Raw genomic sequence first — 20,946 nt, forward strand, 5'->3', positions numbered from 1 at the left:
CTTTCTTCATTTTCCTTCCTCACAGGTATGCTGAATGACTTTGTTGGTAATAAGTTTCCATGTTCCTGCCCAGGGATAGAGAGAAATAAGCTGCACCATCCAGTGAGGGATCAGCACAGCCTGTTCACTCATTGGACGTGGACTCCTAAACGTGGCCTCTGTAGAGCACTGTTCTGCTTGGTTCAGGAATTATAGGCTATGCCTAGATGCCACTGTAGCTTCCAACCCACTTTTCCCACCATTCCCTACACACACACACACACACACACACACACACACACACACACACACTTATAGGCACACACATGCACACTTGAACACACACACATACACACACTTACATACTTACAGGCACACACACACACACTTATAGGCACACACATGCACACTTGAACACACACACATACACACACTTACATACTTACAGGCACACACACACACACATTTATAGGCACACACATGCACACTTGAACACACACACATACACACACTTACATACTTACAGGCGCACACACACACACACACACACATATAGGCACACACATGCACACTTGAACACACACATACACACACTTACATACTTACAGGCACACACACACACACACATTTATAGGCACACACATGCACACTTGAACACACACACATACACACACTTACATACTTACAGGCACACACACACACATTTATAGGCACACACATGCACACTTGAACACACACATACACACACTTACATACTTACAGGCACACACACACACTTATAGGCACACACATGCACACTTGAACACACACACATACACACACTTACATACTTACAGGCGCACACACACACACACACACTTATAGGCACACACATGCACACTTGAACACACACACATACACACACTTACATACTTACAGGCACACACACACACACACACTTATAGGCACACACATGCACACTTGAACACACACATACACACACTTACATACTTACAGGCACACACACACACACACTTATAGGCACACTTGAACACACACACATACACACACTTACATACTTACAGGCACACACACACACACACTTATAGGCACACACATGCACACTTGAACACACACACATACACACACTTACATACTTACAGGCACACACACACACACACACACACACACACACAGCCACCTACAGAGAAGTTAAGGCTGTAGAGAAGGTGACAGATGCTGCCCCATGTCTCTTCTGAGGATGGAGACTGGGGTTGGGGCCTGCTCTGCTCTGCTCTGCTGAGTCTCTGTATACTTGGCCACAGAGACTGGAAGGGGGTTGGCTCGCCACCAGATACTGGTATAAAATGATGAGCACTTATAGGGACTGCCAGGGTACCGATTGTCAGGCCTCATCTTCCAATGCTGAGCAACACTGAAGACGGGTGGGGGTTTGGAATCTGAGTGCAACTGTCATGCCTGGGGACATGCCCCAGGTCCACTTGGTGATGACCAGCTCAGGGGTTCTATGGCCCTTGCCTCCTATACATGTCGTCTAAGGTTTGCAATTCATTCCTTCATCTCTGCTTGGCCCAGGACTCCGGCTTTGAGGACTTCTGGTATACTCAGGGGCCCTGAGTCCTGGTTGGTTGCTAGATGCTGAGGCCCGCCTCCAACAGTATTCAGAGGGTGCCCTACTTTGCTTTTTTTCCAAGTCTAGACCTGGAGATGACTCTTCACAGGGCAGGCAGGGCCACGGGCTCATGGCCTGGCCAAAGGAATGAAACGGAGTTGACACTCTGGCCCCTCTTGGGTTCAAGATGAAATAAATGATGATTTATTTGATTTAAATGTGGGTGTCTGTGACATCTGATCCTCTACTCTTAATTCCAAGCAGTGTTTTATCTCATGCTGTGGCTTAGCTGGCATGGTCAGGGTAGTGGTCAAGCTGTAGGGAGAGTCATGGGAACACCTGTGCCCTGAGTAAGATGGGATGGGGTGCATGGATGTCTCAGGCATGGCAAGCCCATGCCTCTTTCATTTGTGATGGGATTCTGGACTGGTCTCTCCGGACTCCAAGGCCTCGAGCTTGGTTGGGAGACAGTCAGGAAAGAGTCCATATGGGGCTAAGGCCTCCCGCCTTCCTCAGAAGGGTTAAGTCTGGACATCATCTGATCTCCCCGCTTCATGCTGCTGAGCCCACTCCCTCACAGCTCAGCTGAGCCTCACTCACATCAGCACCCAGGACCGAAGTCACAGGAGTCAAGTTAGAGCAATCCCAGAGGCCAAAGTGGCCTGGTTACTTACCGCCTCTCTGTGGTAAGGGGTTTAGGGTCTTGAGCCATGGGGCAGAGAAGGGCCTGAGTCCTCTCTGTGTAGATTCTGAGCTTGTGGCTTCAACTCCATCAGTGTCGGGAAGAAAGACACAGGACAAGCCATGCTCCTCGGTCCCCTTAGACATCAGAAAGGCAAAGGAAGGGACAAATCCAAGGCTGCCTGGTTTTCCTGCCCCGGAGATCAGGATTTTCACTAGCTTCTTGGTTCAAATTCATGTTCTGATAAAGAGGAATTCCCCTGGATGGAGGAACACCCCCTGTCCTCTCAGCAGGGACAAAGAAAGAACTAGTGCTCAAAGTCTGGGGACTCCTTGGCTCAACTGGGCACCTCCCTGGTCCCAAAGTAGTGGCCGCTTGGTGCTTGCTGCCCAGTTTCCCTGAGTGCATGCCTGCCTCGAGCTGCTGCCCAGGCCTGTCTCTGGGTTCCTGTCTCCTGTTCCTGGAGCGTGGTGGACAGACTAGATACCAAGGATGCCCACATTTGTCTTGGTGTTCCTGAGTCCCCAGCCTCTTGACTAACATTGTGCATGTGTTAACTCTGATGGCTGTGGCTGCTGCCTGCCTAGGAGCTGATAACTAATATGATTTTCAGCAGGTGAGTCTCGCTCCGAACATTCCGTGTCTCACCCACTGTCCTGGGCGGCAGCCCGGCACTGGGTCCACGAGAGAAGGCTTGCCTGCACTGCCTCCAGCCTTTATTACTCGTCCATGTAGGGTGGCATGCAGGAGGGTCCCCAGAGAGAGAGAGGCAATGTGAGAGATCGGGGGACTGCGAGCAGACCTCTGCCAGCCGCAGAGGCGAATGTCCGCAGAACGGAGAACACCTCTAGGTCTATGGCGTCATCTACCAGTCCCAAGGCAAGGCTTTCCAGCATGACTACACATGTTGGGCACCACACAACTCCAGAGGGAAAATCCACAGATAACGGCATGCCTGGCAGGCCCTGGAGTTGTGTGCCTTGGAACATGTGCACTGAGAATGTCCCTAGAGTCATAGCTGTGTGCTAAACAGGCTCCTGAGTCCCTGGTTGGGGAGGTTCAACAGCAGGAGGTTTGGGAGCTTTGACTGTGTCTACTAGCATCCCAGAAGGGAGTTCAGTAGAGATTCTGCCTCTGGTTTCCCATATGATCTTAGAAAACCCTATAGTCCCGGGATATTGAAATAGTCTGGAAGTCTCCAGGAGTTAGAAACTATGGCCTTCTGGGTGCTTGGATCAGCTTCCCTTTACAAGCTTAGGGAGGCTTCTGGGCAGGTGTGGGTGTATCATAGGCAACACCATATTGCCTGAAGCCACAGAGATCAATTATGGCTTCCATTTGCACAGCTCCTTTACTGGGCTTCCAAGAGAGACTGAGTTCCAAGAGGGGGGACCCTTTGCTACCCTCCATCCCTCCTAGCCCAGACTAGGTCCTCTCATGAGAGCCGGTGGTTAAACACCCTGCCTCTCCCCTCTGCTTTTTCTCTATGTCCACTGGGTCAGGGGCATCCCCACATTGAAAGAAGGGTGGATCTGGAAGGTGGGCAAGGAGATTGGGAGAACCTGCCTCAGTACTCCCCGTTTCACTCATCCTTTCAGAAAGAATTGGGCTCCACAGAGGACATCTACCTGACCTCCCGCAAAGTCAAAGAGCTGTCAGTCATCGATGGCAGGAGGGCCCAGAACTGTATCATTCTTCTCTCCAAGTAAGTGCTCGCTTGCAGCAGGGAACGGCACCCCAGGAGAAGCCCAGAGTGGGCGGTAAGGGGGCTGAGATTGGGATAACTCCGTGGTAGCGGTCCTGCACCACGTGTCATCCAGAGCACTGCAAATCAGCAAGCACCATGGCAGAGCTGCAGGCCCTGGAACGCTGCGGAGGAAAGGTGCCGGCTGGCTCTGCCTCTCTGGCCTCCCCAGAGGGGAGGGGATGGGTGCTGAAGACCACTGTCCTGCAACCTCACGTTGAGCAGCAGCACGGAGCTCTTTAGGCAGGCAACTACCCTGTCCCTGTCAGCCCACTAGGGGCCCACTCGGCTCAGGCCTGGGAGCTGCATGATGTCAGCCTTCAAGCATTTCCCTGGGCTTTGGAACAAACAAGCAGTATCTGTATTAACAACGCAGCTTCTGTGTGGGGGCCTCCCCCAGGCAAGGTCAGGGGCACCGCCCTGAGCTCTATTCTTAGTGCCTCCTACAGCCTCCTCTGGGACATCTGCCCCCTCTGCCCTCCCACAAGTTCCCTGGCCTGAGTTTCTGCCCTGGAGTGGTGGAGGAGGGCTGGTTCCCTAGCATTCTTGGTGTGTGTGTGTGTGTGTGTGTGTGTGTGTGTGTGTGTGTGTGTGTGAGTGTGCGTATGTGTATGTGTGAGTGTGTGAGAGTGTGTATGTGTGTGAGTGTGTGAGAGTGTGTATGTGTGTGAGTGTGTGTGAGAGTGTGTGAGTGTTATGTGTGTGTGAGTGTGTGTGAGTGTGTATGTGTGTGAGTGTGTGTGAGTGTGTGCGTGGACGGGCAGAGAAGAGCGCTGTAGGTGGTGAGGAGGGGCTCCTGGAAGACTGATGGGAGCTGAGTGGGAACTGGGCACTGTCAGATGCTGGAGCGAGACTGTTCTCCCAGAGTTCCGCTGGCACCGTGCTCTGTCCTCCCATGGAGAGGCTGAAGATGTGTGAGGCGGGAGGGAGGGGTGGAGGAGGAAAAAGGTCTTCCAGAATGCCTCTGCCTGTCCATCCTAATCCCACGTGTCTCATCAGCCCTGAGGAAGCCCAAGCAAGGCATCAGGGAATCAGGCTTCGATGAGAACTAAAACACTCACTATTGAACATATGGAGTGCATCGGGTTTCCTCTTTATTAAAATTAGACTCTATTATGAAATTGGTCTGGGAAGGCTGTGTGGAGGAGGGAAGAGGGAGGAGGGAGGAGGTGGGAGGGAAGAGGGAGAAGGGAAGAGAGAGGAGGGAGGAGGGAGGGAGGAGGGAGAAGGGAAGAGAGAGGAGGAAGGAGGGAGGGAGGAGGGAGAAGGGAAGAGAGAGGGTTTGCATTGGGGCCAGAGAAGAGAAGGTAGTGGCCAGGCCAGGCTGCTCAGGGCGTGTTTGTCGCAGGTTGAAGCTTTCGAACGAGGAGATACGGCAGGCCATCCTGAGGATGGACGAACAAGAAGACCTAGCTAAAGACATGCTGGAGCAGGTGAGGCCCCTCGGGGAGGAGAGGAGCCCAGCCCGGGCAGCCACACCACTTTCTCCCCATCCCAGAAAGGGTGAAATCCTTGGGTTGAAGAGGCATGAAGCTGGAAGCACTGAGGCTTCCAGAAACTTCCCTGGACAATGCTCTCCTCCAGAACAAGCTGCCAGAGAACTCTGCGGCCCCTACAAGGTCTCCAGGATGAGTGGGGTGGCAATGGCCACCTCCTCCTCAGATCTCTTCCACTTTGACCCATTGTGTCCTTGAAGAAGGACCTGGGAAGTGGCAAGCCGCCAATTGAACTTCACTGAAACGAGCGTGCGGTTATCAAGCGTGCATGGCGTCCTGGGTTCCATCCCAAGACGGTGTGGTGGCGCACATCGATAATCCCAGACCTGGGTTCGAGGCCAGCCGGGCTTCATGAGACTGTCTCAGCAGAGGAGCAGGGCTGCTGGAGGGATGGCTCAGCAGTTAAGGGGCTGCTTGCTGGAGGGACCGCTCAGCAGTTAAGGCACTGGCTGCCCCTGCAGAGGACCCGGGTTCATTTCCTAGCACCCACATGCTGGCTCACAACCACACATTACGCCAGTTTCAGGGGCTCTGCGGGCACCAGGCACACACGTGATACGCAGACAGAACATCCATGCACATCAATTTAAAATAAAATACAAAATCTAAAAAGAGAAGAAAACGAGTGAGTGAGAACCCAGAGACATGCGCTTTTCCTCGGTTAAGGACAAGCCAAAGTGCTGACAGTGTTTTTCAAGCAGACATACAAGGGCGTAGAGCAAATGGCATGTACTTGTAGTAAGGACCACTACAGATGAGTGAGAAAGAGACAGAAGCCCCAGTTTTGGAACAGGAGCTTTGTGAAAGGTGGTCCCTGGCAGCCCGAGAGCACACAAAAGGCCCCACATGTCAGTAGTCGCCAGAGACACCCAGCGAAGCGTAGCAGAGGAGTGTCACACGCCCACCCATGAGCTGCAGCCAAAGACTGACAGGCGTCACATGTTGACAAGGGTGTGGCAGAACTGGAATTCCCATCCGGCTCACTTTGCAGAGCTATCTGGAATGCGTGTGACGGCTAAACGTACATCTGCCCTGGTGCCCAGGTATCTCACACTTAGCTACACATGAAAGGCCGATATAAACATTAAAAGACATATACAGATATAACTGTAGCAACTTACTAAAGCTCCCAATGGGTGAGCAACCCAACCGATCCTTAATAGCAAAATGGATAAACAGACTGTGGTACGCCCCTTCGGTGGAATACTAGTAAGCAGTAAATAAAGACAAACTAGGGATACACAGCATGGATGAATCTCAGATGCTGAGTGAAGCAGCCAGATGCAAATTAAACATAGTGACTTGGCTCATTTTCTGTGGTTTTGACAAGAAACCCCAGACCAGCTAATCTATAAATAAGACTTTACTTGGCTCGTTGCTTTGGAGGCTGCCAAAGTCCAAGAGCATAGTGCCATATCTGGGTGAGATCTTTTGCCGTACCAAAGCATTGTAGAGGGCATCATGGGAGGAGACAGAGAAGATGTGGTAACCTGGGTTTCTCTTTCTCTTATGAGGCCACTAATGACACTACTAGGGCCCCACCCTTGTGACCTCATCCAACCCTAATCACCCCCCACAAAGGTTCTACTGCCAGATGAAATTAATTTGGAAGTTTCCATGTGTGAACTTCAGAAGGACACTTCCAAACCATAGCACAAAGGCTGGAGAGGTGCCGGTGGTTAAGAGCATGGGCTGCTCTTACTGATGTCTGGGGGTTTAGTCTCCAGAACCCACATGGAGGCTCACAACTCTAGTTCCAGGGGATCGGATGCCCTCTTCTGGTCTCTTCAGGCACTGCACCAAAATGGTGCACTTACATACTTTTGGAAAACACTTGAGCTCGCTACGAAGCCAGGCCGACCTCAAAATTAATGTGTAGAGAGAGCAGGTTGGCCTAACTGTCTAGGTAGCTCATAGCCAAAGGGTGGGGATTCATGGTCTAGCTCTACCAATGGGACAGCGGGTGTCACCTGGAAATTGGTTTGTAGCCCAGGCTGGCCTTGAACCCTTACCTCCCCATACTGAGCAGAGGCGATTCATGGGCTTCTCCACACCTCACACTGTATGCACTGCTCAACAGCTTCCCATCTGACTCGCACCTGCTCTTTGCAGCTCCTCAAGTTCATCCCTGAGAAGAGCGACATTGACCTCCTGGAGGAGCACAAGCATGAGATTGAGCGGATGGCGCGTGCAGACCGCTTCCTCTACGAAATGAGCCGGTCAGACGGGCACCGGGCGTGGCGGGGGCGGGGATTCAGGGTCCAGCTCTACCAATGGGACACCGGGCATAGCCGAAGGGCGGGGATTCAGGATCCAGCTCTACCAATGGGGCACCGGGCATAGCAGAAGGGCGGGGATTCAAGGCCCCGGCTCTACCAATGGGACACCAGGCCTAGCCAAAGGGCGGGGATTCAGGGCCCGGCTCTACCAATGGAGCACTGGGCACAGCAGGACCAGCAGTGGTCAGGTTGCCACTCTGCCTGCCTAAGAAGGGGAGGGAAGGATGGCCTCAGAGGAGGCTAGAGCTGCCTTGGAGTCGTGGGTCCACCTGTGACACAGCCTGCCCGGTCCATAGGATTGACCACTACCAGCAGCGACTACAGGCCCTCTTCTTCAAGAAGAAGTTCCAGGAACGGCTGGCAGAGGCCAAGCCCAAAGTAGAAGGTAAGGCTGGGGCCTGGATGCTCACCTGGAGTGCTCACCTGGAATGCTCACCTGGAGTGGGGACACGGTTGTGGATTGGCAAGTGGGGCAGAGGGAAATTTCTGCCTTATCCCGACCCCAGAGACATACCCAAGTTAATGATAACAGTTAAAGCATTTTCATTTTCAGTAGGATTTCATGTGGCCTGGGCTAGCTTCCAGATTACTGTTTAGCTGAGGCTAGCCTCGCGATCCTAATCTTCCTGCCTCCACCTTCCAAGTGATGGGATTACAGGAATGCACCAGCAACTTGAAGTATGCTCATTATAGAGAAACGTTCTTACCTAGGTTGGCTTCTGTGCCAACCATGTGATGCTTCCCTCAGCCTCTGCATAGGCTCCTCAGGGTGGGGCATCCCTTGACTTCTGACCCAGCCTGGGACAGAAAGCCCAGGAAAGGAATGTGGCCAGCACCCTTGCTGGAGCCTGGCATGCAGACTCATCCACCATTTCCTACTCGAGGAGCCCCAAGTTCACAAAGTCTAGTGGGCACGTTTGCTTAAGTCTGAGCTCATCAGAAAGCCAGCAACCACATAGACCCTAGAGGTGCCTGTCTCGACGCAGAGTCTTCTCCAGAGTGCCATCTCCGAGAGCTGTGAGGAGTGTTGTGGCAGTGCACACGCCCTTCCAACTGGTCCATTACCCTTCATCCCATACTCACTGTGTCGGAGAGTATGTCCTTGGGGCTACCTATGGGGATGGCGGAGGAGCAGGACTCAAGGAGTTGTGGGGGGAAATGGAGGGGAGGATGGTGGGCAGATATGTGAACCCAGCAAGGCAGAAACTGGTTGGGGCCTCACTTGGGGGTAAGGAGAAGACTTGCAGAGCAGAAAGAGCAGGAAACCATCTTGGATGCTCAGGGTGCCAAGTTGGAGGCATAGCAGAGCATGGGTGCCCCCTGCTGGACACTCTGTCAGATGCCTGGTTCAGAGAGCAGGTTGAGAGCAGCTCTGGTCTGTCCCAAAGGCTGCTTAGGAATTTCTGGAATGGGAGTTTGTAGAGATAAAGGGAGCGGTGTTCAGTATGTACACACATGTGTATTCAACAAGGGACCTTCATACCGTAATAAAGAATAGATTATCCATCTGGGGTATGTCCTTCCCCGATGACCAGCAAGGCCTTTTCACCTCCAATCTTTTTCTATTGCAAACTACTTTGTGGACATGAGCCAGAGACCAAGGTGTAGATGTTCAACTATTTATGCCTCTTAGGTCAGTGGGGCAAAAGTGAGTGGCCATTTGGAACTATGGAACCAGCCTAGCTTAGACTCTGGGAAGGTTTCATCTTAGACTGTCATGTACTCCAAGGAGACATATCCAAGGAGACATACCTAAGGAGACATGCCCAAGGAGATGTGCCCAAGGAGACGTGCCCAAGGAGACATGCCCAAGGAGATGTGCTCAAGGAGAGGTACCCAAGGAGACATGCCCAAGTAGACATACCCATGGAGAGGTACCGAAGGAGACATGCCCAAGTGCTAAGCCTCAACCAGGACCCTCTTTAATATCAAACTTCACAGAAGAAGGTGTGCTGGAGAGAACATCTGTGGGGACATCACACTCATATGGCTGGAGTCCAGATTTGTAGACATCCCTTCACTATAAATGGCCGCCGTCCTTGACGGGCTTTGGCCTACGTTGGGAAGGGTGGCCTGAAAGAACAAACACAGTCATGCCACTGTCCTCGACTGTCCAGGAGCTGGGCTCCATCTTTAGTCCTCCTTCTAGCTCTCCCAAAAGTATTCCCAAGGTAGCTAAGATGGAGCCATTGACACCCACCCTCTCCTCCCCGAGACAGGGCTCCAGGTGAAGTTACTTTAGTGCATTTTACCAAGTTTAACAAATTTCCCAATTCTGTTTTGGATATATTATCCCTATGAATACATTCATTGCTGAGTATACTAAATTTACCAATTCTCATTATAAGTAGACTCACTAAATATAGCCTGGATGAATGTGACTGCAAATGTAATATTCTTATGAATGTATTCATGAACATATTATTCTTGTGAATGCCTCTGAGATGTCAGCATCACAGATGGAAGTTTTCTCATCTGCTCTGATTTCCCTTCACCGCTCATCATTTTCTGTTTGCCAACATTTTTAGCATTTTTAAAGGATATTCCTTTGAAGATTTTTTAAACAGCACACCAACCTTAGAAAACTCTCTGTAGCCATATAGGTGGCTGAGGATTTTTGCAAGTAAGTTCTTTTTCTTTCCTTTAAGTTTTTCGAGGCAGGATTTATCTGTATAGCCTTGGCTGTCCCGGAACTCATTTTGTAGACCAGGCTGGCTTCAAACTCACAGAGATCCACCTGCCTCTGCCTCCTGAGTGCTGGGATCAAAGGCGTGTGCTACCACTGCCCAGCTAAATATTGAGTTTTTTGTTTTGTTTTGTTTTGGAGACTGGGTTTCTCTGTGTATTTCTGACTGTACTGGAACTCACTCAGTAGACCAGACTGGCCTCAAACTCAGAGATGAGTTTTTCTATTTTGAACTTTCTATAAATGGAATAATGTGTTGAGTTATTTTATGATGGCTTCTCTTGCTTATGTCTTAAGAATTTCCCCCTAGGGTGGTGGGAGCTGTTGAGCGAGGCAATGTCTGCCCTCCCACTTTCTAAGGCCCCAGTGACAGACCAAAGACAGAGTCCACCAAAGTTCCCCCTGGGGAACCAATGAGGGGTTACTGATAGGAGTATTAGTGACCTCAAGTCACATTGGAAAGTTTGTGGCCAGCATGGATGGTGGCTTCCCCATGACTGCAGAGATGGGGCCATTCACCTAAGTCCCCAGTTTATGTACTCTATCACCCCCATCTCTGGACCCCAGGGCCATGTGGCAATTAGGAGGAAATGGCATATAAGGGTCTGGAGGGCAGGTCCCTGCCTGCTACTTCTTATGAGGCCACCAACTCAGCTGGAGCGGTCATTTACAAGCCATTACAACTGACCTCCTGAAGATGGTGGCTCTGGGACATGGATGATATTGCTGCACCGTAGCTTAGCCTTGCACTTTTGAAATTTCCCGATGTGGAGAGTGGGGTTCAGCTTTCAGTGCTGCATTTTATTCCATTATAGGGTCATTTACCTCTTCTGGTTTGTAATTTTAAGAAACTGGCCTAGAGGGAGCTGGGGAGACGGCTAAGCTGATTAAGTGCTTGCCATATAAGCATGAGGACCCGAGTTCAATCCTCTAGAACCCACATTTCAGAATCATGAGAGGTAGGCATAGCAGCATGCCTGGACCCCCGTGCTGTGGATGTGGCCTGGAGGGTCCCTGAGCCTCCCAGGTGAGCTAGTGAAAGGGTCAAGCCTCAGCCTCACCGAGGGACCTTGTCTCAAAAACTAAGGGGTAGCATGATTAGGAAGACACCTGAAGCCAATGTCTGGCTTCTACACAGATGCATGCACATGTAAACAGACACATGCAGGCATGTACCTAAATATGCAATCATAACAGGGCGTGTTAGCTCATAGAATGTACATATGTGTCTCCTAAAGGCTATGTGGACAACTCTCACTTCTCATTCTTATAATACCTAGTTTCTTATATTTCTTTATCTGACTGGAAATTCCTGCAGACTTTGGGCCTGGGGTTTTCTTTTTTATGTGATAAGTGTTTGTGTCTGTTGTGTGTGTGGCATGTGCACACGCATGTGCATGCAAATGCCAGAGGAGGGCGTCAGATGTACACCTGTCTCCATCGTGGCTTTGGAAACAGTCTCTCTGTATCTGAGGCTTGTTTGGGCTGACTGGCAGGCTGGGGAGCTCCCAGAATCCTCCTGTCTGCAGTGTCCCCCCTCCAGCACTGCAGTTACAGCCCCACACGTGGCTAGGCCTGGCTGTTTTTGGAGGTGTTGAGGACTTGAACTCGGGTCCTCTTGCTTTTATAACAAGTGCTCCCCCCCACTGAGGGAGCCCTGAGGGCTTTTGTTTTATTTTCATAACAAGATTCTTCCGCATAGCCAGAGGCCACCAGGTGGTTTGGCCTTCTTACCGCTGTGTCAGAACCCGAGGTGTTGTCTGAGGATGGTTCCACAGGACCTCTGACCTCCACATCCAACGTGCACATACCTACCTACTCATGAATATACACACCTGCACACCCACATGAACATGTATGCACATACACAGTACAGGATTTCAAAATGTGTCAAAGCAATCCCATAATAAAAAGCTCCAGGAAGCACAGAATTTGTTTGGTCAAGAAAGATAAAACTGCCATATTCAAGTATATATTCATAAAAAGTGTAATAATCTTCATGTTCATGATAAAATAGTCCAGATCATTCTAGGGGTTGTCTACCCTGAGGGTAGGCTAGCTTTGTCCTGGCTCAGGGGGTGAGGGCGGGCTGGGGGGAGGGGTGAGAAATGCAGTGTCCTGAAGAGAACCCAGTAGTCTCTACCCAGCAGTAACCCCTTCTAGAACCCTCCTGAGAAGCCAGGAGCCCTGATGACTGCCCCGTGCAGCATCCTAAGCTGTCTCTCTTCTCCCAGCCATCCTGCTGGCCTCCCGGGAGCTGACCCTCAGCAAGCGTCTGAAGCAGATGCTGGAGGTGGTCCTAGCCATCGGTAACTTCATGAACAAGGGGCAGCGTGGGGGCGCCTATGGGTTCCGGGTAGCCAGTCTCAACAAGATTGCTGACACAAAGTCCAGCATTGACAGGTGGGGACTCATGGGCTTCTTCGGCCATCCCCCCGCCCCTTCTAACCCTCTTCTATCGCTCTGTGCTGGCTGTTTTGTCCATTTTTAAAGTATTTTAAAGAGTTATTTTAGTGTGGTTTGTGTGTGTGTGTGAATGTGTATGTGTGAGTGTGTGCATGTGTGAGTGTGTGTGTGTGTGTGTGTGTGTGCCCATGTACATGCAGTTGCCTGTGGGGCCAGCAGAGGGCACTGAATACCCTGGCACTGGGGTTACAGGCATTTGTGGATGCTCAGAACCAAACTCAGGACCTCTGGAAGAGCAGACAGCTCTGGTAACTGCTGAGCCATCTCTCCAGCCTCTTCCTTGTCTTTTCCTCTTAACACATTCCATCTGGTTTCATCGCCCCCCACCCCCGCTGAGACGACTGTCACCCACAGGAACATCTCTCTGCTTCATTACCTGATCATGATCCTGGAGAAACATTTCCCCGACATCCTGAACATGCCGTCGGAGCTGCGGCACCTGTCAGAAGCCGCCAAAGTCAAGTAAGCGGCCCTCCGGGCTTCCTTTGCCTGTGACCTCACTTGAGCAAACACTGGGGACGGGCAGTGTCTCAGGGTGTGCTTTCAGAAGGACCAGGCAGAGACCACTTGCTCTCTGAGGTGCAAATCATCTTATTTCAGAGGTGGCTCTGGAAGATACCAGAAGAATGGAGAAGTAAGCCATGTATAGAAAGACTGCCTGTAACAGATGTGCTATTGAGTCAGTTGCACTGTTCAGACTGGAACTTACGCCTAAGAGGGAAGCAGTATAGAATAGAACACACTCCCTCTGCTTATCCCATGGTGGGGTGAGGGAAGCGCGTTAGTTATGCAGCACACTAAGTGTCCTGGGGTGTGAACATCACTCTAACAGGCAGATGGGGCTGACCCAGAATAAAGAACACTAGGCTGGGTGCTGGAGAGATGACTCTATGATTAACAGCATGGCCCGCTCTTCCAGAGGACCCCCGTTCAAATCTCAGCACCCACATGGAGGCTCACAAGCATCTATGACTCCAGTTCCAGGGCATCCTGTACCCTCTTCTGGCCTCCTCAGGCTCCAGGCACGCGTATGACACAGGGACTTATATATAGGCAAAACACTCACTCACATGACATAAATTTAAAAATAAGTGCACGTTTAAACCATGGTCGGCTGGAAGAATGGGGACCTTCACAGGTAATGGGCAGGCCATCCACAGCATCTGTGAAGGCTGTCAGACGTAATCCGTGCTCTGGGGAAACCAGAAACGCTAAAGCTCACAGGGTACCCAATGCCACTGTGTGCAAGAGATGCTGTGCTATAACGAAACACCTGAGACTTGGTCACTACAAAAAGTAGAAGCGTATTTGACACGTGGCTCTGGAGGATTGGAAGTCCAAGAGCACGGTGCCACAGTCTACTTAATTGGTTCACTACAGTGTGGCAGCAGCATCTAAATACCACCAACCTAGGGTTTTGGAGAAACACCCTGCTAAATGACGATGACACTGCCCAATGCTGATGAAAAGAAGTAATCAAGTAGCCAGATGCTATGTGAGAAAGCTTTTGATAGGGCTTAGGAGATGATGCAGCAGGTGGCATGAGGGTCTGACTGCCACACCTAGAACCCAAGCAGACAAAAAAGTGGACAGCTCCTAAGATAGGTGCCTGAAATTGTTCACTGAGTCCCACATGAGTGTGCATGTACAAACACACACACACACACACACACACACACACACACACACAGGAACTATGTGATACACAGCATCTGGAAGGATCCATGGAGAAAAGCTGTCACCCTGACCCTGTACAGACACAGCAACAGGAACATACGGTGGTGATCTGCTGGAGCCGTGTATCAGGGATCTAAAGGGTTGGGACACAAGGCCACCATGCCTCAGTCTGCCCTTTCCCTTGGTTCTCCACGTTCAGAGCTCATGGGGTCTTTCCTCTCTGTCTCCCCACAGCTTGGCCGAGCTGGAGAAGGAGGTGGGCACTCTCAGGAGGGGCCTCCGAGCAGTGGAAGTGGTAAGTGAGCCTGCTGGGCCTGAGTGGAGGCTTCCCAAGGAGAAGCCAGTGTTGCTACCATCACTGTGCCCAGTGCCCCTTCCCCCACATCTCAGACAGCAGAAGCCCCATGTGATGAACTTTGAGGCCCAGGGCTCCTGGATGGAAAGGTAGGACAGCTGCAGTGGACAGAGCCTTCAGGGAAAAGTGATCCGTCTTCTTGGGGTTTGCATTTAGACCCCTACGGAAGGGCTGTCTGTCTGAGATTGTCTGTACCCACTGAGCAGGGAGATGTTCGCATGGTGGACTGAACCCTAGGACTGGCCCAAGCTTGTGTTTGACCACAGTGGATTCAGAGGCTGAGCTGGTGACAGGAGGCGTAGAACAGTGTGGCAGTGGGGGCCACTGTCTCCACGAAACCCTACCTTACATCTTTCCCTTCCCTTGTGGACCTGAAGGCTCATTCTCTCTCTGATGAGAACTCTGGTATCTTAGTTCCTTGATGGGGCTAAAACAAGTCCATCAATGGGGGGGTGGCTTTTAGAAACAAAAGACATTTACCTCGTATAATTTGGCGGGGTGGGACACTCAAGATCAAAGTGCGGGCAGGTGTGATGTCCAGAGAGGGCCTGGTCTTCATGGGTGGGGCCTTCTCATTGTGTCCTCACCTGCTAGAATAGGGTAGCTATACAAAGACTCTGCCCTGAAGACCTCGTCACTTGACAGGAGTGTCCAACCCATGACCCTTAGGCCACACGTGTCTCAGGAGAGCTACGAATGGGGGGGGGGGGGCTGACATGAAACCACAAACGTACTTAAGATGTTATGAATTTTTATGATTATCTTTTCATAACTTGGTTGTACACGTCTCAAGTATGCACCTTGTAGATGACAGCATCGTGTCATAGTGTCAAACATTTGAATGCACCTCCTGGCTTTGCTGTAGGGTTAGGATTTCAATACAGGGTTATTGAGAGGATGCAAACACTGGATCCCAGCACTGGGTCTCTGGTCCTGTTACTGCCATTGCTGTTCTCGTGTCTTCATGGCTGATGCAGTCTCTGGGACACCTGGGAATTCCCAGAATTCCCATGAAGGAAGTGGGGGAGGCGGTAGGAGCAGAACTGATTCAGGCTGAACTTTAGAATTAGAGAACCTTCTGCTGCTATCATGGGTGAGGGCTTCCGTTTTGATGGTCCTGTGTGGCTCACAGCCCAGCAGCACTTCCCAGACAATGCTGGTCAACCCTGGTAACACTGTAGTTGTTTAGTGGCATTGTTAAGAAATGCGTTACAGAGTACAACAAGCCCATGTATTGGAGGGGGTGAGAGAGGGAGCTGTGGTGATCCCCTGAGGAGGGAAGTAAGGAGAGAGTGAGTGAGGGGCAGGCAGAGTTTGCTTACAAGGGAACCTGTGCACACATGTACAGAGCCTTACAACACATGATGTAGCCACGCAGCGCATGACATAGTGACATGTGGCCATAGGACCCCCCAGGCTGATTAAGTATTTACCTGAATGCTGGTGGGTATGTCCTGTTGACTGACAGGGGGAGGGCCAACATAATGCCTAGATCCTAACACACGCATCATTCAAAAGCCATTACGAAAGGACAATGGTCCTGATGGTTAGGGAAGGATATGAAGAGCTGAACAGATCAACAGCTCTCAAAGCCTCCATTATCTTCAGAACTGTGAACCCAGGTGTCATATTTCCAAAGACGGGTGCTACGTCCTGTGGCCAGCAAGGAGTGTATGGTGCCTGGACTCCACCCGCCTAAATCGCGCTTTATCCTCCCTCCCCAGGAGCTGGAATATCAAAGACACCAGGCCCAGGACCCCAATGACAAGTTTGTCCCTGTCATGAGTGACTTCATCACAGTGTCCAGCTTCAGTTTCTCAGAGCTGGAGGACCAGCTCAATGAGGCCAGAGATAAGGTAAAGGTGGCCCAGCACGCCCGCCCACCAACTTGCTGGCACTCTACCTGCTTCTGTGAGGATGCAAATGGACCCATGTGGGGTTCATTTTAACGTGTGACCTCTTATTCAGAAGACCCAGGGGGAGGAGGCCTGGAGAGCCAGCATTTCCAGCAGACTCCCAGCAGGTGCGCAGGCTGCTGGTCCCAGGAGGACCATTTGGGTGGGGCCGTTCCCTAGAAGGTATTTTGTGAGCCGGGCAAGAGAACATAGCGCTCGGACAAAGGCAGAGTGGTGCCTGCTTCATGAACACAGAGCCTGTTGCTTCTGTCTGTCACCCCACTTGACTCCCACAATAACACCACGAAGCTGATCCCCATTTTACAGGCGAAGAAGTTGAGTCTCAGAGGGGCTAACTAAGTCACCCACTGACTAAGTGATCCAGTGGTTAGATGGCATGGGAGATCCCTTTCCATTCCAGGCAGGCAGTGGCTGACTTTAGATAAGTCCTCCCCAGGTCACCATCTCCTGATCTCACAATATAAAAGACCCAGAGGTGGCATACAAGTAGACTATCGGGTAGACTCAACTCATCTCCCCGGAAGTCCCCCCCCATGGTTTTCGGGGGGAAATAACAGGGTAGGGACAAAGAATGAATCCCTAGTGACCTAGTGAATTTGGATTGAGGCTCCCATGTGTGAACCCTGGGGTTTGAACCATCTGTCCCCATGCCTACAACCCCCGCCCTGCTGCCCCCAGCTTGGACTGGGCTCAGCTGGGACACAGCTGGCTGACTGCAGGCCTGGGCTCACCACACCTCTGTGTCCTCGACAGTTTGCCAAGGCACTGATGCACTTCGGGGAGCAGGAGAGTAAGATGCAGCCAGACGAGTTCTTTGGCATCTTCGACACCTTCCTGCAAGCCTTCTTGGAGGCCCGGCAGGACCTGGAGGCCATGAGGAGGAGGAAGGAAGACGATGAACGGAGGGCGCGCATGGAATCCATGGTGAGGGCTGGGCCTGGCTGGGGCAGGATGCAGAGGTGGGTGTGAGGGGAGGATGCTTGCATTACGTGAGATAAAGTAGGAGCTGGGCACAATTTAGGGGCCACTGTTAGCCTCGGAAGAAAGAAGCAGCTCCCAGCTTGGAGGCAGAAATCCATGTAAGGCGGGGCGGGTGGGGCACCTTGAGGAGAGGGAGTAGCCCCTGGCGGGAGAAGCATGTCCAGGGTACGGGCACTGGGGTCACCTCTCCGTTCCACTCTCAGTTGAAGGAGCAGCGTGAGAAAGAGCGATGGCAGAGGCAGAGGAAGGTCCTGGCGGGCGGCTCCCTGGAGGAGAGCGGCGAGTTTGATGACCTGGTGTCGGCCTTGCGCTCTGGAGAAGTTTTTGACAAGGACTTAAGCAAGTTCAAGCGCAACCGCAAGCGATCGGGGACTCAGGTCCCGGAGGTCACCCGTGAGCGGGCGATAAACAGGCTAAATTATTGACTTGGGGTCTGGGGACTGGCCACACAGCAGCTGGCCTGGAGACAGGGGTTAGGGGAGAGTTGAATAGAAGCAGCAGTGACTTCAGTTATTGGGAGAGCTGGGTTTGGGAGCCCTGGGCTGGGTCCTGGGGGCTGTGTGTGGCTGGACCAGGTGTCTCCCACACTGACAGAGGGTTTTTCTCTCATCTCCCCTTTATTCATCCTCACCCTGTCTCTCTCTGTGGCCCTGTCTCCTGGCCATCGCTCTCTAAGACTAGCTTGGACATCCCTGGTAGGCCCTGGGCTTTGGTTAGGAAATCCCAGGCTGGAGGATACAGTTCTCCACACCTCATGTTGGCACAGAGCTATTTTAAAATCCAGGAGACACATTCCTTCTCCGACCTCTTATACAGTATGTGGAGTGGGACCCGAGAGCCAACAGTAGGGACTGTAGGCTCTTATCTGAAGAGACAGCTCAATGGAACACGGATCTAGAGGCCTTGCGTGTTGTAGTGAGATAAGCTCTAGCAAGTTCCAGAAGAACACGTATAGAAAGGGACCAGGAGCCAGCAAGTGAGTTATATGTCCTTTGCCTAGAGCAAGTCCTGGGGCCTCTCTTTTCTTCCGCCACCTCTATCCTGTCTACAAGTTTCCAGTCCCCAAATTCATCTCTGGATTCCAGAACTCTGGATCACCACCAGCTTATGGTATGGCTCTGGTAAGGGGGTATCCAAGAAAGACCTCCTTCATTGCCTCACCAGGCTCAGGCATAGGGGCCCCAAAGCCAACCCCGGTGCAACCCAAACATCGTCCTGGAGAGACAGTGACCTGGGCTCCCAGTAGTTCTGCACCAAGGACTACACCCAAATGCTTCCCTCCCCTAGGAGAGCCCCCTCTACCATTTCTCCCAGCTACCATTTCTCCCATGGCTCCCTCTGGGGTTGCACGGAGCTCCACATACTTGGCTGCAGCTGACCTTGGGGGATTGTTCCTGAGGGTTTGAGCAGGCAGGAAATGCCGAGGTGACGATGAAGGAGGGAGAGCTTGTGTAGGCTTCTCCCTTCAGGGTTTGCCTGCATCTGTAGATGCTCTATCTGGTTCCTTGGCATGACTTGCATGGGACCATTCTGGTCCTCCTGTTCTGTCCATCTGCAATTGTTTTTCACGGTATGGGTGGACAACACTACTATATCTAAGCAAATGCTCTAAATGGAGCAGGGTAAGGTCAACTCCATGAAGGTTCTTACTGTCTAATGCACGCCTATTCTCTCCCATCTTGAGACCAATCATGCCTGATTACCACTCACCAGCTCCTGACTTCTCCTCTAGCCCCAGCTCAGGTCATCGCCAGTGGCTGTGGGTGCTCAGTCCTGTCACTGCCTGTCTTGTTTTCCTACACGGGATTCCCAGCGGGTGGGACCATAGCAGTTGTGGGGAGGAGAAACAGGGTTAAGCTGGGCATGTGCACTGCTTTGAGAGGGGTCTCAGCAAGCAGAAGCCTGACCAGTACAGGCGTGGAGAAGCCGGCCTTTGAGGGCAAAGGCTTCCAAGAAGAGTGGTCACCGCTCACCGCACCACCGGCTAAGAAGAGTGGTCACCGCCCACCGCCCCTGCCCCACCCGCTACCGAGAATGGTAGCTGGACATCTTCCCACTTCTTCCAAACTAGCCAGGCTGTCAGCCTAACAAGCTAGGGGCAGGGAACGGACACGTCCGTGTCTGGCCTTCCCAAACACTATGAAGACTGGGCATGCACCAGGAAAGACAAGGAAGATGGAAATTCTTGAAGAAACACATTGGATCCTCAGAAAAGCCATTTGGCATCTCTCCAGAGCCCAGCCTTCTCACCCCAAAGAATTTTGCCTTCTCTATTTATTATTTTCCAAATCTGGCCAGTGGCTCTGGTGCTGTATGTCTTTGTAACCAGATTTCAACAGTGCCTTGGACCACACGGACCATTGTGACTCAGCAGGAAGTGACTGGTACCCAGTGGAGGCGGACAGGCCAGTCCTCAACGTTAAACGAAGCCAACCCCAGTACAGTCCCACCCATCCCGCCTATGGGTCAACTGTTCCAGTTAACTTTGTGCACAATGTAAGATTTAGTCCAGTCAACACACCCCTGCTCAGCAGCAGCAATCCCCTTCTCAAGATGGAAGCTGTCCACGGAGTGGAAGGGCAAAACTCTTCAGGTAGGCGGAGATAGGTATGGGCTCTTCCCATCCATTCCTACTGCTACCAACTGGAAGCAGTGACATCTCCACAGAACATCTGCCAACCTTCATGCCAAGGCCACTCTTACCAGCTGCTACAGAAGACAAGTAAGGTTCATATGTACAGAACTCTACAGTGTCCTTTTTACCTGCACCCTTTTATAAGAATATATTGTAATACTAAAAAATATTAAATTCATCCCCACTCCCAGCCTGCCTAGAAACATATCTTCTTCCTGTGTGGACTTGAGTTGTGCTCGAGTGGGCTAAACCAGTGGTGGGCTGAAGCTAGTTCCTACCAGTTCCACCCAGTTTTGTGAGTGCCAATGTACATTTTCTGGAATGTTCCAAGCCAACTGAGGTTATGTGGATGGCTTGAGTTGGGAACATTTGTCATCACACCTCTTTACAAAGCAGAGAAAGTGCCAGGTCAGGATTACCACTGAAGGCAGACCCAAG

The 20,946-nt window shown here is 51.6% G+C and overlaps 1 protein-coding gene across 5 annotated transcripts in view; it reads left to right on the forward strand.

Annotated features, from left to right (window-relative positions):
• Nucleotides 1-20,698, forward strand: part of Daam2 (dishevelled associated activator of morphogenesis 2) — a 110,782-nt gene extending 90,084 nt beyond the window's left edge. For 4 of the 5 annotated variants that reach the window (XM_005072410.4, XM_040729602.1, XM_040729601.1 and 1 more), the window contains exons 16-26: nucleotides 3,009-3,152; nucleotides 3,872-3,978; nucleotides 5,366-5,450; nucleotides 7,626-7,732; nucleotides 8,089-8,177; nucleotides 12,713-12,881; nucleotides 13,299-13,406; nucleotides 14,856-14,916; nucleotides 16,701-16,832; nucleotides 17,646-17,816; nucleotides 18,077-20,698. In XM_005072410.4, the coding sequence (XP_005072467.2) occupies nucleotides 3,009-3,152; nucleotides 3,872-3,978; nucleotides 5,366-5,450; nucleotides 7,626-7,732; nucleotides 8,089-8,177; nucleotides 12,713-12,881; nucleotides 13,299-13,406; nucleotides 14,856-14,916; nucleotides 16,701-16,832; nucleotides 17,646-17,816; nucleotides 18,077-18,298 (1,395 nt within the window). In that variant the 3' untranslated portion in view covers nucleotides 18,299-20,698. The remainder of the gene's footprint in view (nucleotides 1-3,008; nucleotides 3,153-3,871; nucleotides 3,979-5,365; nucleotides 5,451-7,625; nucleotides 7,733-8,088; nucleotides 8,178-12,712; nucleotides 12,882-13,298; nucleotides 13,407-14,855; nucleotides 14,917-16,700; nucleotides 16,833-17,645; nucleotides 17,817-18,076) is intronic. The other variant, XM_013115110.3, reaches the window with a different exon arrangement.
• The last annotated feature ends 248 nt before the right edge of the window (nucleotides 20,699-20,946 follow it).

The sequence above is a fragment of the Mesocricetus auratus genome, unplaced genomic scaffold, assembly GCF_017639785.1.
Source record: "Mesocricetus auratus isolate SY011 unplaced genomic scaffold, BCM_Maur_2.0 Super-Scaffold_100021, whole genome shotgun sequence".
Taxonomy (NCBI): Eukaryota; Metazoa; Chordata; class Mammalia; order Rodentia; family Cricetidae; genus Mesocricetus; species Mesocricetus auratus.